This window comes from Lutra lutra, chromosome 6, assembly GCF_902655055.1.
Source record: "Lutra lutra chromosome 6, mLutLut1.2, whole genome shotgun sequence".
NCBI lineage: Eukaryota > Metazoa > Chordata > Mammalia > Carnivora > Mustelidae > Lutra > Lutra lutra.
Genome location: NC_062283.1, coordinates 75,194,120 through 75,210,128, shown reverse-complemented (window position 1 = coordinate 75,210,128; position 16,009 = coordinate 75,194,120). Strand labels below are relative to the sequence as shown.

At 39.3% G+C, this 16,009-nt stretch overlaps 1 protein-coding gene across 2 annotated transcripts in view; it reads right to left on the bottom strand.

The window, feature by feature from the left end:
* The window catches only part of CLVS2 (clavesin 2), an 83,836-nt gene extending 68,051 nt beyond the window's left edge, over positions 1-15,785 (bottom strand). For both annotated transcript variants that reach the window (XR_007128285.1, XM_047734903.1), the window contains exons 1-3: positions 15,665-15,785; positions 14,268-15,191; positions 3,763-3,937 (exon numbers count right to left, since the gene is read on the bottom strand). Coding sequence is in view for 1 of the 2 variants with exons in the window: in XM_047734903.1 (XP_047590859.1) it covers positions 3,763-3,937; positions 14,268-14,656 (564 nt within the window). In the remaining variant the exon portion in view is untranslated. The remainder of the gene's footprint in view (positions 1-3,762; positions 3,938-14,267; positions 15,192-15,664) is intronic.
* Between the last annotated feature and the right edge of the window lie 224 nt (positions 15,786-16,009).

Below are 16,009 nucleotides of genomic sequence, written 5' to 3'. Positions count from 1 at the left end.
GTTTCCTCCTTTGCTTGTCCACTTAACAAACTCTTGCTCATCCTTCCAGGCCAAAGATATCCCCACAATTGCTACCTTCCCAACTGTTCCTGGAGTTTCTCCCCAAGAAAACAAAGATTAATCTGCACCAGGTGAAACAATCTCATTTTTCACTTGGCTTCCAACATGAAAAACAAAAACAAAAACAAAAACGTTTTATTTGGCGCCTAACATGAAAATATCTAGTTGCTACTTAACCACACAGTAAAGTTATTTTTTTAAAAAATGCAATCTGTGTACTGATAACCTAAGCACTAAAGGCAAAGTATCATGTTATTCAGATTCTCAAAGTTGATCAGCTTTAAGTCTAAATAGTCTAAGTAGTCACTGGATTGTAAGAAAACCAGCATGCATGCAGAAGAAAATGCCACCTGACAAATGAGCTCATCCACATCAATTACTCTGAGCACTGCTATCACTTGTTAGGAACAAGATGTATCATTTCTAATTTAATACTTTAAAATTGGTATAAATGAATACACTGAGATTCAGACAAGGTAAGTAATTTGTCCAAGTATTTAGTATGCAGCAGGCTTGTCACCAAAACCCAGCCCTATCTGCTTCTAAAGCCCATTCTGTTTTCACCCTTCCACATTATCTCTCTATTGACCTTGCCCTTTGACCATAGGTAGGTCTTAAAAGCAACGATCTCCCAGGTTTCAGATGCTATCTCTAGCCAGGTCACTCAAAATCCTCTTGCTTGAGAAAAAGGGGGTTGGTGTGTGCATTTAGACAGGCTATACAACCACCTAAAGAAGAAAAGAGATGGAGCCTCTTGAAAGCACAGTTACATCATCCCATTAATAATATACATCATTAAAGTAAGTTTTCTTCCTGGCACTAGATTCAGTGATGACCTTCCTTATTTTTATTTCAACTCCTTAGAATATTTTTTATTTTTGCCTAAATAAATATAATATAGTAAGATTATAGCATGATATAAATTATCATTGAGTTATTAGAAATGTCCTCATCTCCTAATTCCCTTGACTGGGCTCTTTGGAAGGTGTTTAACTATTAGTAGTACTGGGAGTCTTGGTGATGGTAATAGTTGTGTTTGGCGACCTAAAATTGCATACATATCTTACGTCAAACGTTTTTGGTCTTATGTTAATTTCAAAAAAAAAGAGTTTATTGACATTTTGCATGAAGCATGGATTAATACGCAACAATGTTTCTCACAGAGCCTTTGCAAAGTAAAACAGAGGAATAATTAGAAAAGTCAAAATGTTCCTTCAGTAGAAGACAAGCTAGGAAATCATGCATGTCTCAATGAATGGAACATTTTAAGCGCATCCTCTATTCCTATTTGGAATTACTATTTTTAAAAATCTAGATATAGATATAGACATAGACACAATATAGACACATAGATACAGAGCATTTAAAAAATCAATCCAAACTGGAGAAAAACTAAGTTTAAAGGTTAGTAACAGGGGCCCCTGGAGGATTCAGTTGGTTAAGCATCTGCCTTCAGCTCAGGTCATGATCCCAGGGGATTGAACCCTGTGTAGGGCTTTCTGTGTAGAAACAAGGCAGCCAGCACAGGTCGCTGCCTGAGGAGGGGATCCTTTCTCTCCCCAACACAAACACATAGATTTAAATTGACTGTAGCTCCTATCATGCTGACACTTAGCACTTAAAGAAATTCGGATTGTGGCCATAGCTAATGGGGAAGCTCCCAAACACATCCCAGTTGTCAGTTCTACCTCCTGGACTGACTTATAACGCTACTATTACATGACTCCTTAAAGCATGTAAGTTGGCAAAGAGAAAGATACTGAGTCTATTCTTTTTTTTTTTTAATTTCTTTTCAGTGTTCCAGAATTCATTGTTTATGCACCACACCCAGTGTTCCCTGCAATATGTGCCTTCCATAATACCCACCACCAGGCTCTCCTAACCCCCACCTGATACTGAGTCTATTCTTTTTTTTTTTTTTTTAAGATTTTATTTATTTATTTGTCAGAGAGAGAGAGAGAGAGAGTGCACAGGCAGACAGAGTGGCAGAGGGAGAAGCAGGCTCCCTGCGGAGCAAGGAGCCCAATGTGGGACTCAATCCCAGGATGCTGGGATCATGACCTGAGCGGAAGGCAGCCGCTTAACCAACTGAGCCACCCAGGCGCCCCTGAGTCTATTCTTGACATAGGCTTTTTTTTTTTTTTTCAATTTCTTACAAATAATATGAGTTCTCCAGTTCTTTTGTAGCTGAAAGCTGGCCCAACCCTCATGAAAAAAAGTTGGCCGGTTAAATTAAAAACAAACACACACACACACACACACACACACAATTGTAAAAGGCTGGATTACCATTCTGTCCTAAGTAACATGGTTATGGTAACAATTTTTTTTTTTCTTTTCAAAGTGAAGAACACTTTACACACTGCTGACAATAGAGCAGAGTTAGGACTGATTCTACATGATATATACATTTCCAAACATGCTTATCTTGTGTTCTCTCTCAGCCCATATTAACTATCTCTATGGAGTTTTTAAAAAGATACTGTTTAAGATAAGACAGAAGGAAGGCTGACTCACCCAGAGCAAGTCAGGAAACCTGCATCAGGAAAAAGCTATGCAGAGAAAAAGGACCAGGGTGCCTTATTCACTTCAGAGGTAAAATCCAAACTGTGAATTCAATTTGGTTAAGATGTCCTACTGCCTGAAGAAGTGGGCCATTTTTAGTGAGTCATCAGCCATCAATTTAGGGGCCTACAGACTCAGTCAGAAATTACTATGAAACAGAGATCTGGATAATTTTGGCTATTCAACATAAAAAAAAAATAAAGTCTAGCATTCTGGTCTAATGAATGACAAAGGTATAATTAGTCATTTTAAAACAAGTGATATTTTCAGCGGTGAAAGTTACAAAAATTAACTGTTGACTAGCAAACTTCTAAAATGCATGTTGAATATACAGAAAATAAATAGCAACTAATATCGCTCAAGAGTTAACTTGCAAATTTTTAAAAGAATTTAAAATTTACTCCACAACTATTGTATACAAAGTACCATAAAGCAAACTACAGAAACCAGAAGGACATCCGAAAACTTAAAAAGAAATAGTCAACAGTAGGTTTATGACATGTCACTAATTTATAATTGATTTTCTATTTTACAGTTCCTAACCAGGTAAGTGTCATTCACTGGAAGAAGTGCCCTTCCACCAAAACAGAAACAAAAACCCAAATTAAATCTAGGGAAGTAACTCAGAACAGTCATTCCAAATATTAAATATCAAAATACATATTGACTGACTGCCTTTCTAACAGTTTTTTGGGCAACATGAAGATAATAACGATCATATCCCTACTTCAGGAAGTTAAATGGAATAGTATAGCAAATATTGAGCTAATAATTAAAATGCACAGAAAAAGAAAGAGAAACAAAACAAAAAAGCCTAAATAGCTAATAATTAAAATCCAAAACATGCTCTTTGTTCTGATTATCAAGATAAAAATCTCAGGTCTTCACCCACATTTATACTTAGATATAGTGAGGTTTGTACCCAGGAGTACAAACCCCATCTATTAAAAGGTCCACATCTTTCAACTTTTCTTCCGTAAACATTTCCCCAATTAGTGTTTTAGTGCTGGTGTTTAAGAACTATTTTTAAAAAGGTTTTTATTATGCTTTCAGTAAGACGTTTTGTCATTCGAATACATTAGATAAGAGAAGGCAACCAAGAAAGACTGAGAAACCGGGTAATTTGTAAATCTTTACCTGAAGGCCTTCAATAGCCAATCGCAGCATGCTGGGTGTAAGTTTGGAGGCTTGCTTGAAGGTGAAGTTACTCCAGTCTATGATCAAAACAAATCCATTCACTTGAAGCTCAGGATCTTCAATCATGGCTTCTAAAGAAAGTAAGATGGCACGCAAAATATCCACCAGTGTGTACCTATCAGCAACAGAAATGGACGGCATTAATCTAACAACAACTTTGGTCAACACTGTAGAAAGTGTTTCGCACACTGAAAATTCCCTTTAAAATACCTCAGGAGTCTGAAGATCATTTTGTTTAGAAATCTTCTTCCAAGAGGAAATTTATTTTCTGCACTCCCGGGACATATTAGAATTTAATATGTATTCTACCAAAACAAACTAAAATGCTTTTGAAAATACTTTGTTTCATATTTTACAACAATTTCCTTTACCTCCAGTCCTTCCTATGATTTTCTAAAATCTCACCTCAACTATCCTGAGAAGTAGATATGGTACTTTTTGAAGCAGCAAGAATGCCCTCAGGAATACTGATATTTCACACCTTCACATCTGGAAATTTTGAGAATGGGATTCGAAGGAATTTCACCAATAAACAAGAACACTGGGGTTAAACGGCTATGGTTAAAAATGTCAGCAGATTTTAATTTCTCATATGGAGTTTATATCACAAAGACAAAATAAAAGAAAGAAGGGTATGGGATAAAGTCTTTATCTTTTTCAGCCTTCCACCTTAACTTAGTGCCTGGCACCTTGTAGGAACCCAATGAATGCTCTCTAAGTTCTGTAGAATGAAGTAGCCTAGAGCGCAAAGACACTAACTGTAGAGTAAGGCAGCAGAAGGAAGAGCTGAGAAGTCTTTTAGGGGTAAATTTGTTAAAATTTGATAACTGGGCGCAGAGACCTAGATCGAAGGAAGAGTAAAAGAAGACACAAAGATTTTCTAGATTCAGAGCCTGGGTAAATGGTAAAATCTTTCATCGAAGTCAATAATGCAAGAAGAGGATACAGTTGGAGGATGACTGGAAAAGTAGAATTTGGAATAAAGCCCACTGTAGCGTTGGTGAGAAGTATGTAGTACACCCAGAAATATATATCAAGTAAACATCTCAAAAAAGTAGATCCTAAACTGAGAAGAAAGCTCAAGGGGGAAAATTCCAGAGTCAAAAACACACAGATCCTAAGTTCAAGTAAGTGAAGGAGGTTATGTAGTTAGAGCTGAGAAGATAATGAAGTAGTGGTTCAAGAAGGGAATCCCAGCATTCCAAGAGGAATCACCAAATTTATGAAAATGTTAACATTTCAAGTTTTTTCCCCTCAGATAATCAGACGGAGACATCTAGGAAAGTTAGAGAAAGAAATGCTGACCTCAGGGAACAGGTGATGGGGAGGGTTGGTGGATTAGGGGTAGAAATCCATAGCATGGAGTGGAAGTGATGAGCTCACCAGGAAGACAGTAATGCCATGGTGAGAATAAACCATAGTACCAGAAACAGCAGACATCAAGAGGCAATTTGTTTTAGATAATACAGTTTAAGTATGGTTTTCCAAAACTGAGGCCAAATCGAGAGAAAAATTTACAGATGCATCATTATTCCCAGGGGAATATAAGGCAAATCCCATGATCAGCAATGAAAACAAGCAGGTTTGCAAAGTTTTCAAGAGCAAATTTCACCAAGTTTTTAAATTTAATATCTTTCTTTGAAAGGAGAATCAAATGATCTTTATATAAATCATTTTGATCTCCAAATTGAAGAGAAGACACATTAAAACCTCTTAGCTAACCACATTCAAAGGGCAGGTCAAAACCACTCTTGACACTCCAGTCCTCTGTTGTCAAACATGTCACATTACCACCATTAACAGCCCAGCAGGCTCTTCATAGGCAGAACATTGTTACATGAAATCTTGCCAACGTCTGTCAAACATCTTCCCAAGAGACGGAGGATTTTATGAATTTTATATCTTCAGGAATCCTGTCTTCATTCTTCTCTTTAAAGTTATTTTTCACTATTTTAATCTACAAATCTGAGGCCACTACAATAAGTGTGTTCGTGTTGGAGGCTTGTCTTGCAACAGTAGGAGCTCTACCATTGCAATTCTTCCCTTGTATGCTGGAAGAAAGCCATAAATAACAAACTAGCACATTAATGCAGCTCTCAAGTCTTGATTGTGCTTCCCAAAACAGCATTAAGTAAAGCCTGCATTTGAAATCAACTTGGAGAGGATGATGCATGGCATGTAGTAAGAAGAAATAAATACACCAGTAAGGGATTTTACAACGAGGACGCCAGACTATAGAGACCATTGCTTTCGAAAGATAGCAGAGCTGCGATAATGCATAAAAACTGTATGGAGAAGACAAGAAGGACACCTGTACCTCCTCTTTGCTACCGATACAATCAAGAGTGAGAAAGCTTGTTCTCCTGCATCTGGCCATGCTAGGATCAGGGGTGCCAACGGGCCTGGGCTGTCCTGGGGTTTACAGCATGGCGTCATCTACAATTTACAATCTGTGCAAAGTGCAACCTGAATCACAAACAGGTCATTTCCTTCCCACTCTCCACCCTTTTCTTTCAGCCTGACAAGGAAAAACTGGCATCTGGGCATCACATTGAACAGCCCAACAGCGAGCAATTTCCCTTTGTCACTAAATCAATCAGCCATTATTAAATTCTTCATTAAGGCTGCCCCCGCCCCTTGGTTTTCATTAAGCCACGTTTCTCGCGTCTGAAGCACTTCCTATTAGAAAGGTGCTGAGGGGAAAGACAAAGGGGAAGAATTGCCTCTATTAATGCCTCAGGGTATAATTAGTGCTAAAACTGATGGACCTATCTAGGTGTTTTATATTACTGAGTGGTAATAATAATAATAATACCTCTATCTGTGTAATCGTTTAAGATTTCCAAGGCAATTTCAAATGCATTACCTTAATCTCAAAACAAGCCCAAAGTCTCTATGCTCACTTTGTTCCCGTTATTTTGGAGATGAGGACACAGGGGGTCAGAGAATTCAAATGGTTCACCCAGGATCACCCTGGCAGTAAAGCAGGGAGCCTGGATGAGAAGAGCCAGGTCCTTCTGACACCTCAGTTCTCTGCCCTCCCCGTGCTGCCTCATACCTAGAACACAGTCTCATGAGCTGTTCTCCTTTTTCAGGTCTCCCTGGCATGTGTGTCAGAAGACAGACCGGATGCTGAGTTCCATGACCTGCTCCAGCCTGGCCGCAGCAGCAGGGTTTGGGGAAGGAAAGGCAAGAACACATCCCTATGAGTCTGGATGGCAACAGGAAAGCTCTACAAACCCTAGAAAAAACATGAACTCTGAAATATTCATCTGTCTGGCTTGTATCACTGAGCATAGAAGATTAACTGTCTGAGCCTTGCTTTAGTCTTACTGCTGTGGGACTATAGGTGAGTGAGGACAAGTGAATCACTGAAAATGAAATATCTACAGGAATAATGTCTTTCTTTGGGAAGAAAAAAAGGTAAAACAATGTGCACCTACCACCACCAGAATAAAATAAAACAAAACAAAACAAAGTAGAACTGGGCTGGGAAAAAATGCAAACGTCAGACTGGCAACTCCTTTTAGGGCAGAACACTCAAAACAAAGGTCGGCTAAGAGCAGTCTTTGTCTTTGGAGATTTATTCCATCCACTGAACTTTCTAATTGTCTATCCTGATGTTCAGTCAAGATTTTCTAAAGGATAGATGGAATTCCTTCCCCTAGATTTGTTTTTTTCCTCGATTCCTGTGGGTAACTGTCTATACACACAGAAAAAGTTTGACCAATTCACTTACTACTTGTACGGGCATGGGTAGGACACTCAACTGTCCACCGGCCTCAGCTTCCTTAGCACCAAACTGTGGATGTCGGTAGGACCTGCCTTGTAGGATTGTGATCAAGATTTAATAGATTAGGGGTGCCTAGGTGGCTCAGTGGGTTAAAGCCTCTGCTTTCGGCTCAGATCATGGTCTCAGGGTCCTGGGATCAAGCCCTGCATCGGGCTCTCTGCTTGGCAGGGAACTTGCTTCCCCCTCTCTCTCTGCCTGCCTCTCTGCCTACTTGTGATCTCTCTCTGTCAAATAAATAAATAAAATATTTTTTAAAAAAGATTTCATAGATTAATGTTTGTGAAGGGCTTAGAAGAGTGCCTGGCACATCACACATACTATAAAAATGTTTTAAACAAATGAATAAATGAAGTAATTAATTAATTAATTAAAACAAAACAATAAAAGTTTAAATTCAGTTAATGAAAAGGCGATGTTCTCTCTGCACAGCACAGCCCACAGGTGCCCCTTGGTCCTGAACTTCAGCATGGCCAAACAGTACCCTCATTAAGCACTTACAGTTATTTAGGGCCTCGTGTTCTTTTTCTTCCCGGGGGGTCAAATGCCGCCCGCTGGTACAAAGAATGTGTTACGTGTCTTCTTTTGCCCCTGGCACCTACTAATTTCTATGTATGTAACAAATGCATACTTCTTTTTCTAATTATTTGAATTGAGTACTGTTTGCTCAGTTTGTTACTTGTTGTTGTAAAGATCTGACATGGATGTTCCCCCCTCCCCCCAGTCAGGAGTGTTGTTTATTATGTTAGTAAAGTATATGCACCTGCTCTCAGTGATGTAAAAGAGCTCAACCTTCCCCCGAATGGATGAATTTTATTCATTCACTAAGAATACCATTAATTTACTAACCGTTGGCTTCTGTTTTAAAATATCTTTGAACATTTCTTTTGAGGCATCCTTTCAGTGCAGTGTAGTAACCTCAAATCATTTGCTTCTCTTCAATTTTTCTAAAGTTGCATGTCTAAAATATGAAAATAGCCCAGTTTAAGCCAGACCGCATCAACATCCTACTTTAAGGTTGGCACTCTTGATCTTTGCTGTTATTTCATCATTATTTCACTAATTACTGTATAATTGCCCCAGTTTCTAGAGACCGTCCTATTTTTTTTCCAGAGATTTGTTCCAATATTACACTAACATTTCTCAGGACAAATTTTTTGTTGTTATTCCTATTTCCATGGTATAAACCAAGGGCATAGTCTGGAATAAGCTGCAGTTTCCAGAATATTTGTTAAAAGAGCCTCCTTATAAGGAAGCAGAATGGAAGCTCTGCTGGGACAGAAGTCCCATGGAATCCACACTTGCCAATTCCAGTTTTGACCGAATCTCAAAATTCACCCATAACACAGCACAAGAAGCCTCCAGGATTTGAGGGGTAAGGATTCCTGAACTTGACACAATATGTAACACTGTAAGAAGAAACGTTGAAACATATTTAAATAAATATAAACAAATATAAACTTTAATAAACTGAGACAAGAAATCTTCAAAAATCAGGCCTCAAAATTAAGCCTATATTCTTTTGTTTGTTTGTTTGTTTAAGATTACTGAGTATGAGTGTTTCTCCCTAATTGCCTAGTTAATTGCCCTTGACTATTCCTAGTAATTTTTACTTTATTTTATTTATTTTAGTGTACTTCCAGAGAAGAATGAAATTTTGTGGCTGGGATTAAAACAAATTTGTATAGTCTATGGCTGTTTTAAAATGTTAATCAGTTATCAACATAACCTTCTTTGAATTTGGAGACTGACCACATTATTTTTTTTAAGATTTTATTTATTTATTTGGCAGAGAGAAAGAGCAAGCAGGCAGAGCAGCAGGGAATGGGAGAAGCAGGCTCCCCACTGAGCAAGGAGCCCCATACGGGACTCAATTCCAGGACCCTGGAATCAGGACTTGAGCTGAAGGCAGATGCCTAACCCACGGAGACACCCAGGCGCCCCTGACCACATTATTTTACATATTCACAAGTCAATCAGAACTTGCAAATACCATTATTTTCTTTTTCATGAAAAAGCCACACAATAGAAATAAATAAACCAAAATAATATGTTTTTTAGGCAAATTCCAGGATAAATTAGAGAATCATGGCATGATGTTTGACCCTCCGGTCTTCTACCCCTTCCAGAGCTTCAATACTATAAGTGATCACCAATGTTTATCATGACAAGCCAGACAGTGCAAGATGGTCAGTGCTTTGGAATTGACACTATATTAGAAATCATTTTGGTTTAGCTATATTTAATTGTTTTCTAATGGCTATTAACCATATTCTAAATAAATGCTTGTTTGATGTACAAAAGTATAGAGAACTACTTTATAATTCTAATGAGGTAAAATATTACTTACCACCTACAGGCCAACTATCAGAATGCATGCCATCATTTTGTTTCAGGAGCCCAATTTACTCATGAATACTCACAAGAAGTATGTTCCAGTGAATTTCAACTTCTCAGATACCTCATTCCATGCTCCAGAGTCTAAACCAGGATCTACTTTAATTCCAAGCTTCCTTTTCTTACAATAGTATAAGCTCTTCTAGCTTCACATTACACTATCCTCACACTTTACTGTTGAAATCAGGTGGACAGTTTGAAGGTATCTGCTGAGTCCTGAGCAGGGTACTATCATTCAGGAAGGAAACAGCATATAAGCATAGAAGACTATTGCATCTTAGTGATGTAGTGTAAAATTCAATTGCTTTTAATTTTTTGGAATTTAGTCTTGTTTTCAGAAATTATGTTACACAATCTGAAAGAAATGACATAAAATTGTATGACTCTTTACCAAGGTATCATCTGTTCAACAAATGTAATAAATCATCTGACCCTGTTCTATCCTTGTTAGAAAAACTACAGACCACATTGAAAGTCATTCTGACATTTCAGTATTTCAATTACTTTTTATATATGTTAGAAGGCAGGTACACTCTAAATAGTATTATTTTACCTTGGTCTTCTTGAAGATTCCATGTCTCCTATAAAAGCTTTGGAAATGGTCCAGTTCTTTGTAACAACCTGAAACTGACCTGCACCACATTGCAGTATAAAGAGACACTATTTTATTTATAGTCACCATATCACACACATTTACTGTTGCTAGTCTCCTGAAAAGCACAGAAAACTGCCCTACAAATTTCACATAAGAGAAAGTATACTTTCTCTTATGTTATCAGATAACTTCCTACTTAGACTCTTTTTTTCAATACATAACTCATACCAACTCAAAAAAATACCAACTAACATTAACTCTAGTTCACATGCTATTATAAATATAATAACATAAGACATTGTCTTTTTTGTTATACAGATTAGTTATTTCCAAGATCTTTACAGAATTTTTCAAAATTCGATTAAAAAAAATCTTGCTTTTCCCTTTGGGAAGTTGGAAATAAGCGGTTTTGAAATAAAGGGGACATTTTCTTCTACCTCATTTCTGGAATTTCCCTGTGTAATCCTGGACATTGCCACCAACTGTCTTTTTAAAACAATGCTATTTCACTTTCTTAAAACAATGCTACTTTAAAAAAAAAAAAAAGAATAAGAAGAAGAAAAAGAAGAAGAAGATTGTTGAAAGCCAGGCAATTCACTGAACAACTCAAGGAATGTGGCCAGAATTATGATCAGATATGCAGTCTGAGACCCAGGTTGTTTGGTCTGGCAGAGGGACCGCAGGACCCAACACACAGAACAGGAGAGGCGTGGGGACCACGAGATTTGGCATGTGGCAGATCCACCTAACAGAACAGCAGTATGGTAAACATGGAGGAAGGTGGCACAGACTCCATTAAAAGTCATGTCAGATAACCGGAGGGTATTATGCTAACTGAAATAAGTCAGTCAGAGAAAGACAATTATCATATGATCTCACTGATATAAGGAATTTGAGAAACAAGACAGAGGATCATAGGGATAGGGAGGGAGAAATGAAACAAGATGAAACCAGAGAGGGAGATAAACCATAAGAGACTCTTAATCTCAGGAAAGAAACTGAGGGTTGCTGGAGGGGAGGGATGATGGGGGGGGGGATACGGTGGCTGGTTGTTAGACATTGGGGAGTGTATGTGCTATAGTGAGCGCTGTGAATTGTGTAAGACTGATGAATCACAGACCTGTACCCCTGAAACAAATAATGCATTATATGTTAGGAATTTTTTTTTTTAAGTCAAATCAGATAAGAATTAAAGCTGCGGAGTGTGGAAAGAAAAGGGATTCAGTCCCAAGATAGGAAAGGGGCTGATGACCCCCTGATGCTGCCAGGAAGGAACTGCCAGAGACCATCCTGAGGCTTCAGAGCTGTTCTTATGCACATATCCCAATGAGGGAAGTTATACATACAGATATATGACGGTATATATACAGATATATACTTGATAGAGTATATCAAGAGGATAGAGCTGTTTATCTACTAGTCCTTGTTACTGGATATATGCAGATCTGAGATGAGGGGCAGGTAGGAAGAAGGAGAGAAGGATTTTTTTTTTTCCAAAGAACACAGGAGGAATTTTAGACAAGCTCTAAATAACTCCTATGCCTTCTGATCTTGACATAGGATAACTTTTTGATTATACAACAGGTATAAACAGTATTTCCAACCACAGAAGTAGAACTCATAATTTTTAGTCTATAGGTCCCGATAGAGTATTTTTACAGAACATAGCTTCTCATTTTAACTTCACATATATGAAATTTTAACGTTAAGGATTTTTGTGTAGGTTTAATAAAAATATTTACATACCAATTAATAAATTATCTCCCATTGTAGGTTCCCAAGGAGATAGATTTTCATACTAGTAACCTATCTTTTATATGAAAGAATAAGACAGACAACTAAAACACAGTTTCTTTAGTAACTCTGGAGTAATCAGCTTCCCATACACATGAAAACTATAAGTGGCTTTCATCTTAATTAGGCTTATAAATCAGTATGAATATTAGTTCACTTACAAAAATAAGTGAAAAAAGTTCTGTTCTATATGTATGTCTCTCTGAATGCAATCTGCCTCTCTAATGGTATTTTTGACAGACTCTGAGATATATTTAAATATAAAATTTCCACAGCTCCCATTGAACTACTCCCTGTAGTTCAATAAACAAAATGCCACTCTAACTGACATATGGATTATGTTCCTTCTTGAATAGTTTTATTTTTTTCAATTTTGATATACACAATAATTGGTTTGCATGACTCTACAATCAACATCTCAGGTGTGGGGGGGAACTTCTTAAAGAGAAATTGTGGTCAAAAGATGGCATTCCATGTGTCTTTAAACTTTGTCACCTGATAAAAAATAGAATGAGATCTTTATAAGTTACCAAAATAAAAAATAGACTTCATTCCCTCTCAATAGCTAACTCCAGAAGTTTCTTAGCTTTATGATTCCTAGGTAGTAATGTGTCTTTATATCTACCTAAAAGAAATCAGAGTAGTTCTCAACTTAGAATTACAAGGAACAGGAAACTAAAGAATAAAAAGTTGTTAAAAATACTTACATTCTAAGATTCCAACAGAAAGCCATAAGATCAATAAGCCTTCTCAGTAACTGTAAAAGTCTTTTACAATTGTTCCAGAGATGTTTTCAACTAACCAGATGCATCAAAAGTCACCATTCACAGAACTAAAAATACACCAATGTTATAACAACCAGCTCTTCATGATTCATAGTTCTGGTAACATTTTCAAATCCCATGGAATATATTTAGCTTTGAACTTAATTGAAACTACCTTACACAAGACCCTTTCATAATTTTTTTGTGTGTTTAGTTCAAGAAAATAATTTTGATTGAGAAAGTAGAATAGTCCCTCTCTGCATTTTTTCTGTTACAATGTAGATGAAATAAGAATATAATTTCTCCTCCATTATAAGGCAGTAGAACTCAAAAAGTCTACTAACTGACATGTCTGAACATTTTCCACTTCCTTACAAAAGATGAAAAATCACATCAGACAGGAAACACATTCTTTAGATTAGTGACAGGTGTAGAACGAGCGTACCAGTCAGCCTTTATTTTCGGTGTCAGTAGGCATGCTCAGCGACAGAGGGTACAACTCTTCCTTTTCACTGAAGTGACACACATCATATTATTCCTCCATCTACACATCACCAAGCAGAAAAGTTCCCAAGCAACAAAAGTACTTGATCACGGCTGAATGTCAGGCTAGTCTTTTTAAAAATAAAACCTCAGTGCTAAGGAGACAGATGATGATGATGCTGATCATGATGGCGATGGTGATGGTGATGATGATAATGAACCTAGTTTATGAATTTCATTAGGGGGAAGGAGGAAAAGTTGCCTCCATTCTCATCCCCATTTCTCCACAGAACAGCAAACTTATTCAAGAGGTGAAAATTTAGTAGCTTTATTTAGAAGTTGAATGATTTACACTGCAGCACAAAAATAGGGCTCGGGAAGCACTTAAAGTTGCAGTAGAAACTAGGTGCTCATGAAGTAAGGTTTCAAAGGTAGGAATAAAAGCCTTTCTCCCACCCCTAGGATGCCCACCCAAACCTCATTTTGTGGTTCCAGTTTCTCTTTTCCCCCAGCCAAATAAACAAACACAGCAAAGCTATAAAACCATGACACTACTCAGGGTAAATTCTGGAAAATGGGAGAGTAAAAGAATCCCTAGTACAAGTTTGAATTTAAGATTTACCTGCTCTGATCCCAGTTGGCTGCAAAAAGGACTAGAATCTTCCTGCCATAGTGGTCCAGATTGGCCAGGCCCCCAGGGAAGCCATCCTTCAGTGCCTGCTTGATGCCCGGGTCAGTGGCCTTGAAGCTTTTGAACATGTCCAGGTTCTGCTGCCGGTACTCAAAGTACTGGGCCAGGAGGCGGAAGGCCTCAAAGTGATGAAACTTCCTGGCCCGCAAGAAGCGTAAGATGAAGGCATCATCTGTGCGCAGAAAGCCAATGTCCGGCCTGGTGATGACCATATCCCTCACCTCCTGGATGTCCTGGTGCAGTGTGTCTGGGTTCTCGTTGAGCTCCAAGCGAGCTTTCTCCAGGGTCTCAGGAGAGAGACCAGCTTGTAAATGAGTCATTGTTCTGCTTATTCCTGAACCTTCCTTTCCTCTTGCTGACTGTCCCACAACAAACCTGGCCTTGGCCACTACAGGGCTCTGGCCTCTGGACCTCACTGCTGCCTGCTTCCTCTTCTGTACAGGAAATTATTTGTCTTGGTGTCCAGACTAGTACCCTGTTGCTCCTGCTCTCCCGCAGCTTTTTTTCTGGGGGATATAAACTTTTCCCACCCCTTAAAAACAATGCCTCACTTTGGTTCCCTCTTCCCTTTCCTTTAAAGAGATGTGGACCTCTGGCGGGCCCAAGACTCCTTGTCTCTCCTCAATCCTAACACAACGCCCCCAAGCCCACCCAGCTCACTTGGCACTGATCTTGGTCCTGTCCTCTTCTCTTCCGAGATGTAACAAAAACAACCCCCACGCACATCTCAGCCCCAGCTCTGTGATGCTTCTGCGGGCCCTACTGAAGGATGCGCCTGCCAGGGATAACGATGGGAATTCTGATTAATAATAAGGTGGCTCTTCAGCGCTGAGCTCCAGGGCGGGGAGAGAGCGTCTTTGCCAGGAAGAAAAAGAGAGAAAGGGGAAGGGGGGGGAGGAGCTTATTTTTCCTTCTGCTTATTCAAAGATGTTATTTTTAAAAAACATTTGTAGGATTTTGTTTAAAATGATTATGATCCAATTAGGTGGAGACTCTGCAGATAGCGCACCTTCCCTCCTCCCCTCCTAGACACACCGTGATCTCAGAAGGCACCAGAAGGGTTTTTGGTGGCGTTGGCACCAGAGTGGGCTTTCCCCCTCCCCAGCCCCACCCGCAACTTCTGCCTTCCTCTAGCCCTTTATTTCAACGGAATTATCCCGGGGTGGAGAGTGCGCAGGGAGGAGGGGGCTCTCTCCCACAATATATATTTCAAATGCGAGGTTGGGGGCAGGGGAGAAGGTAGAGAAGAGGAGTGAAGAATAAAATTAAAATGTCTCTACCTTTTCTATAAAACCCCAAAGCAAGAGAGAAGAGCAGCGGGCTCCTACCAGCAAACCCGGAGGCGGGGACGCTAAGCAATGCGGCACTCCCTGGCATCCATCAGCCCCGGCTTCGGCGGCGGCGGCGACAGCAGCATCAACTCCTCTCCGTGGGATGGAGCGAGCAGAGAAGAGGGGCGGCAGCTGGGACCCGGGCCCAAGACGCACTGGGGAGCAGCCGTGACCACATCGTCCGCCAGCAGCCCGCTGCCTCTCCCAGCAGGAGGGTGGGGGTGCAGAGCTAGGGCCACCGGCGTCCCAGGTCCTCGCCTGGCCCTGCCATTCGCGTCCCTGGGAGAGCAGAAGGGAGGGAGCGGGGTTCGAATGCCTGGATGGAGAAGGCCACGCGGGCGG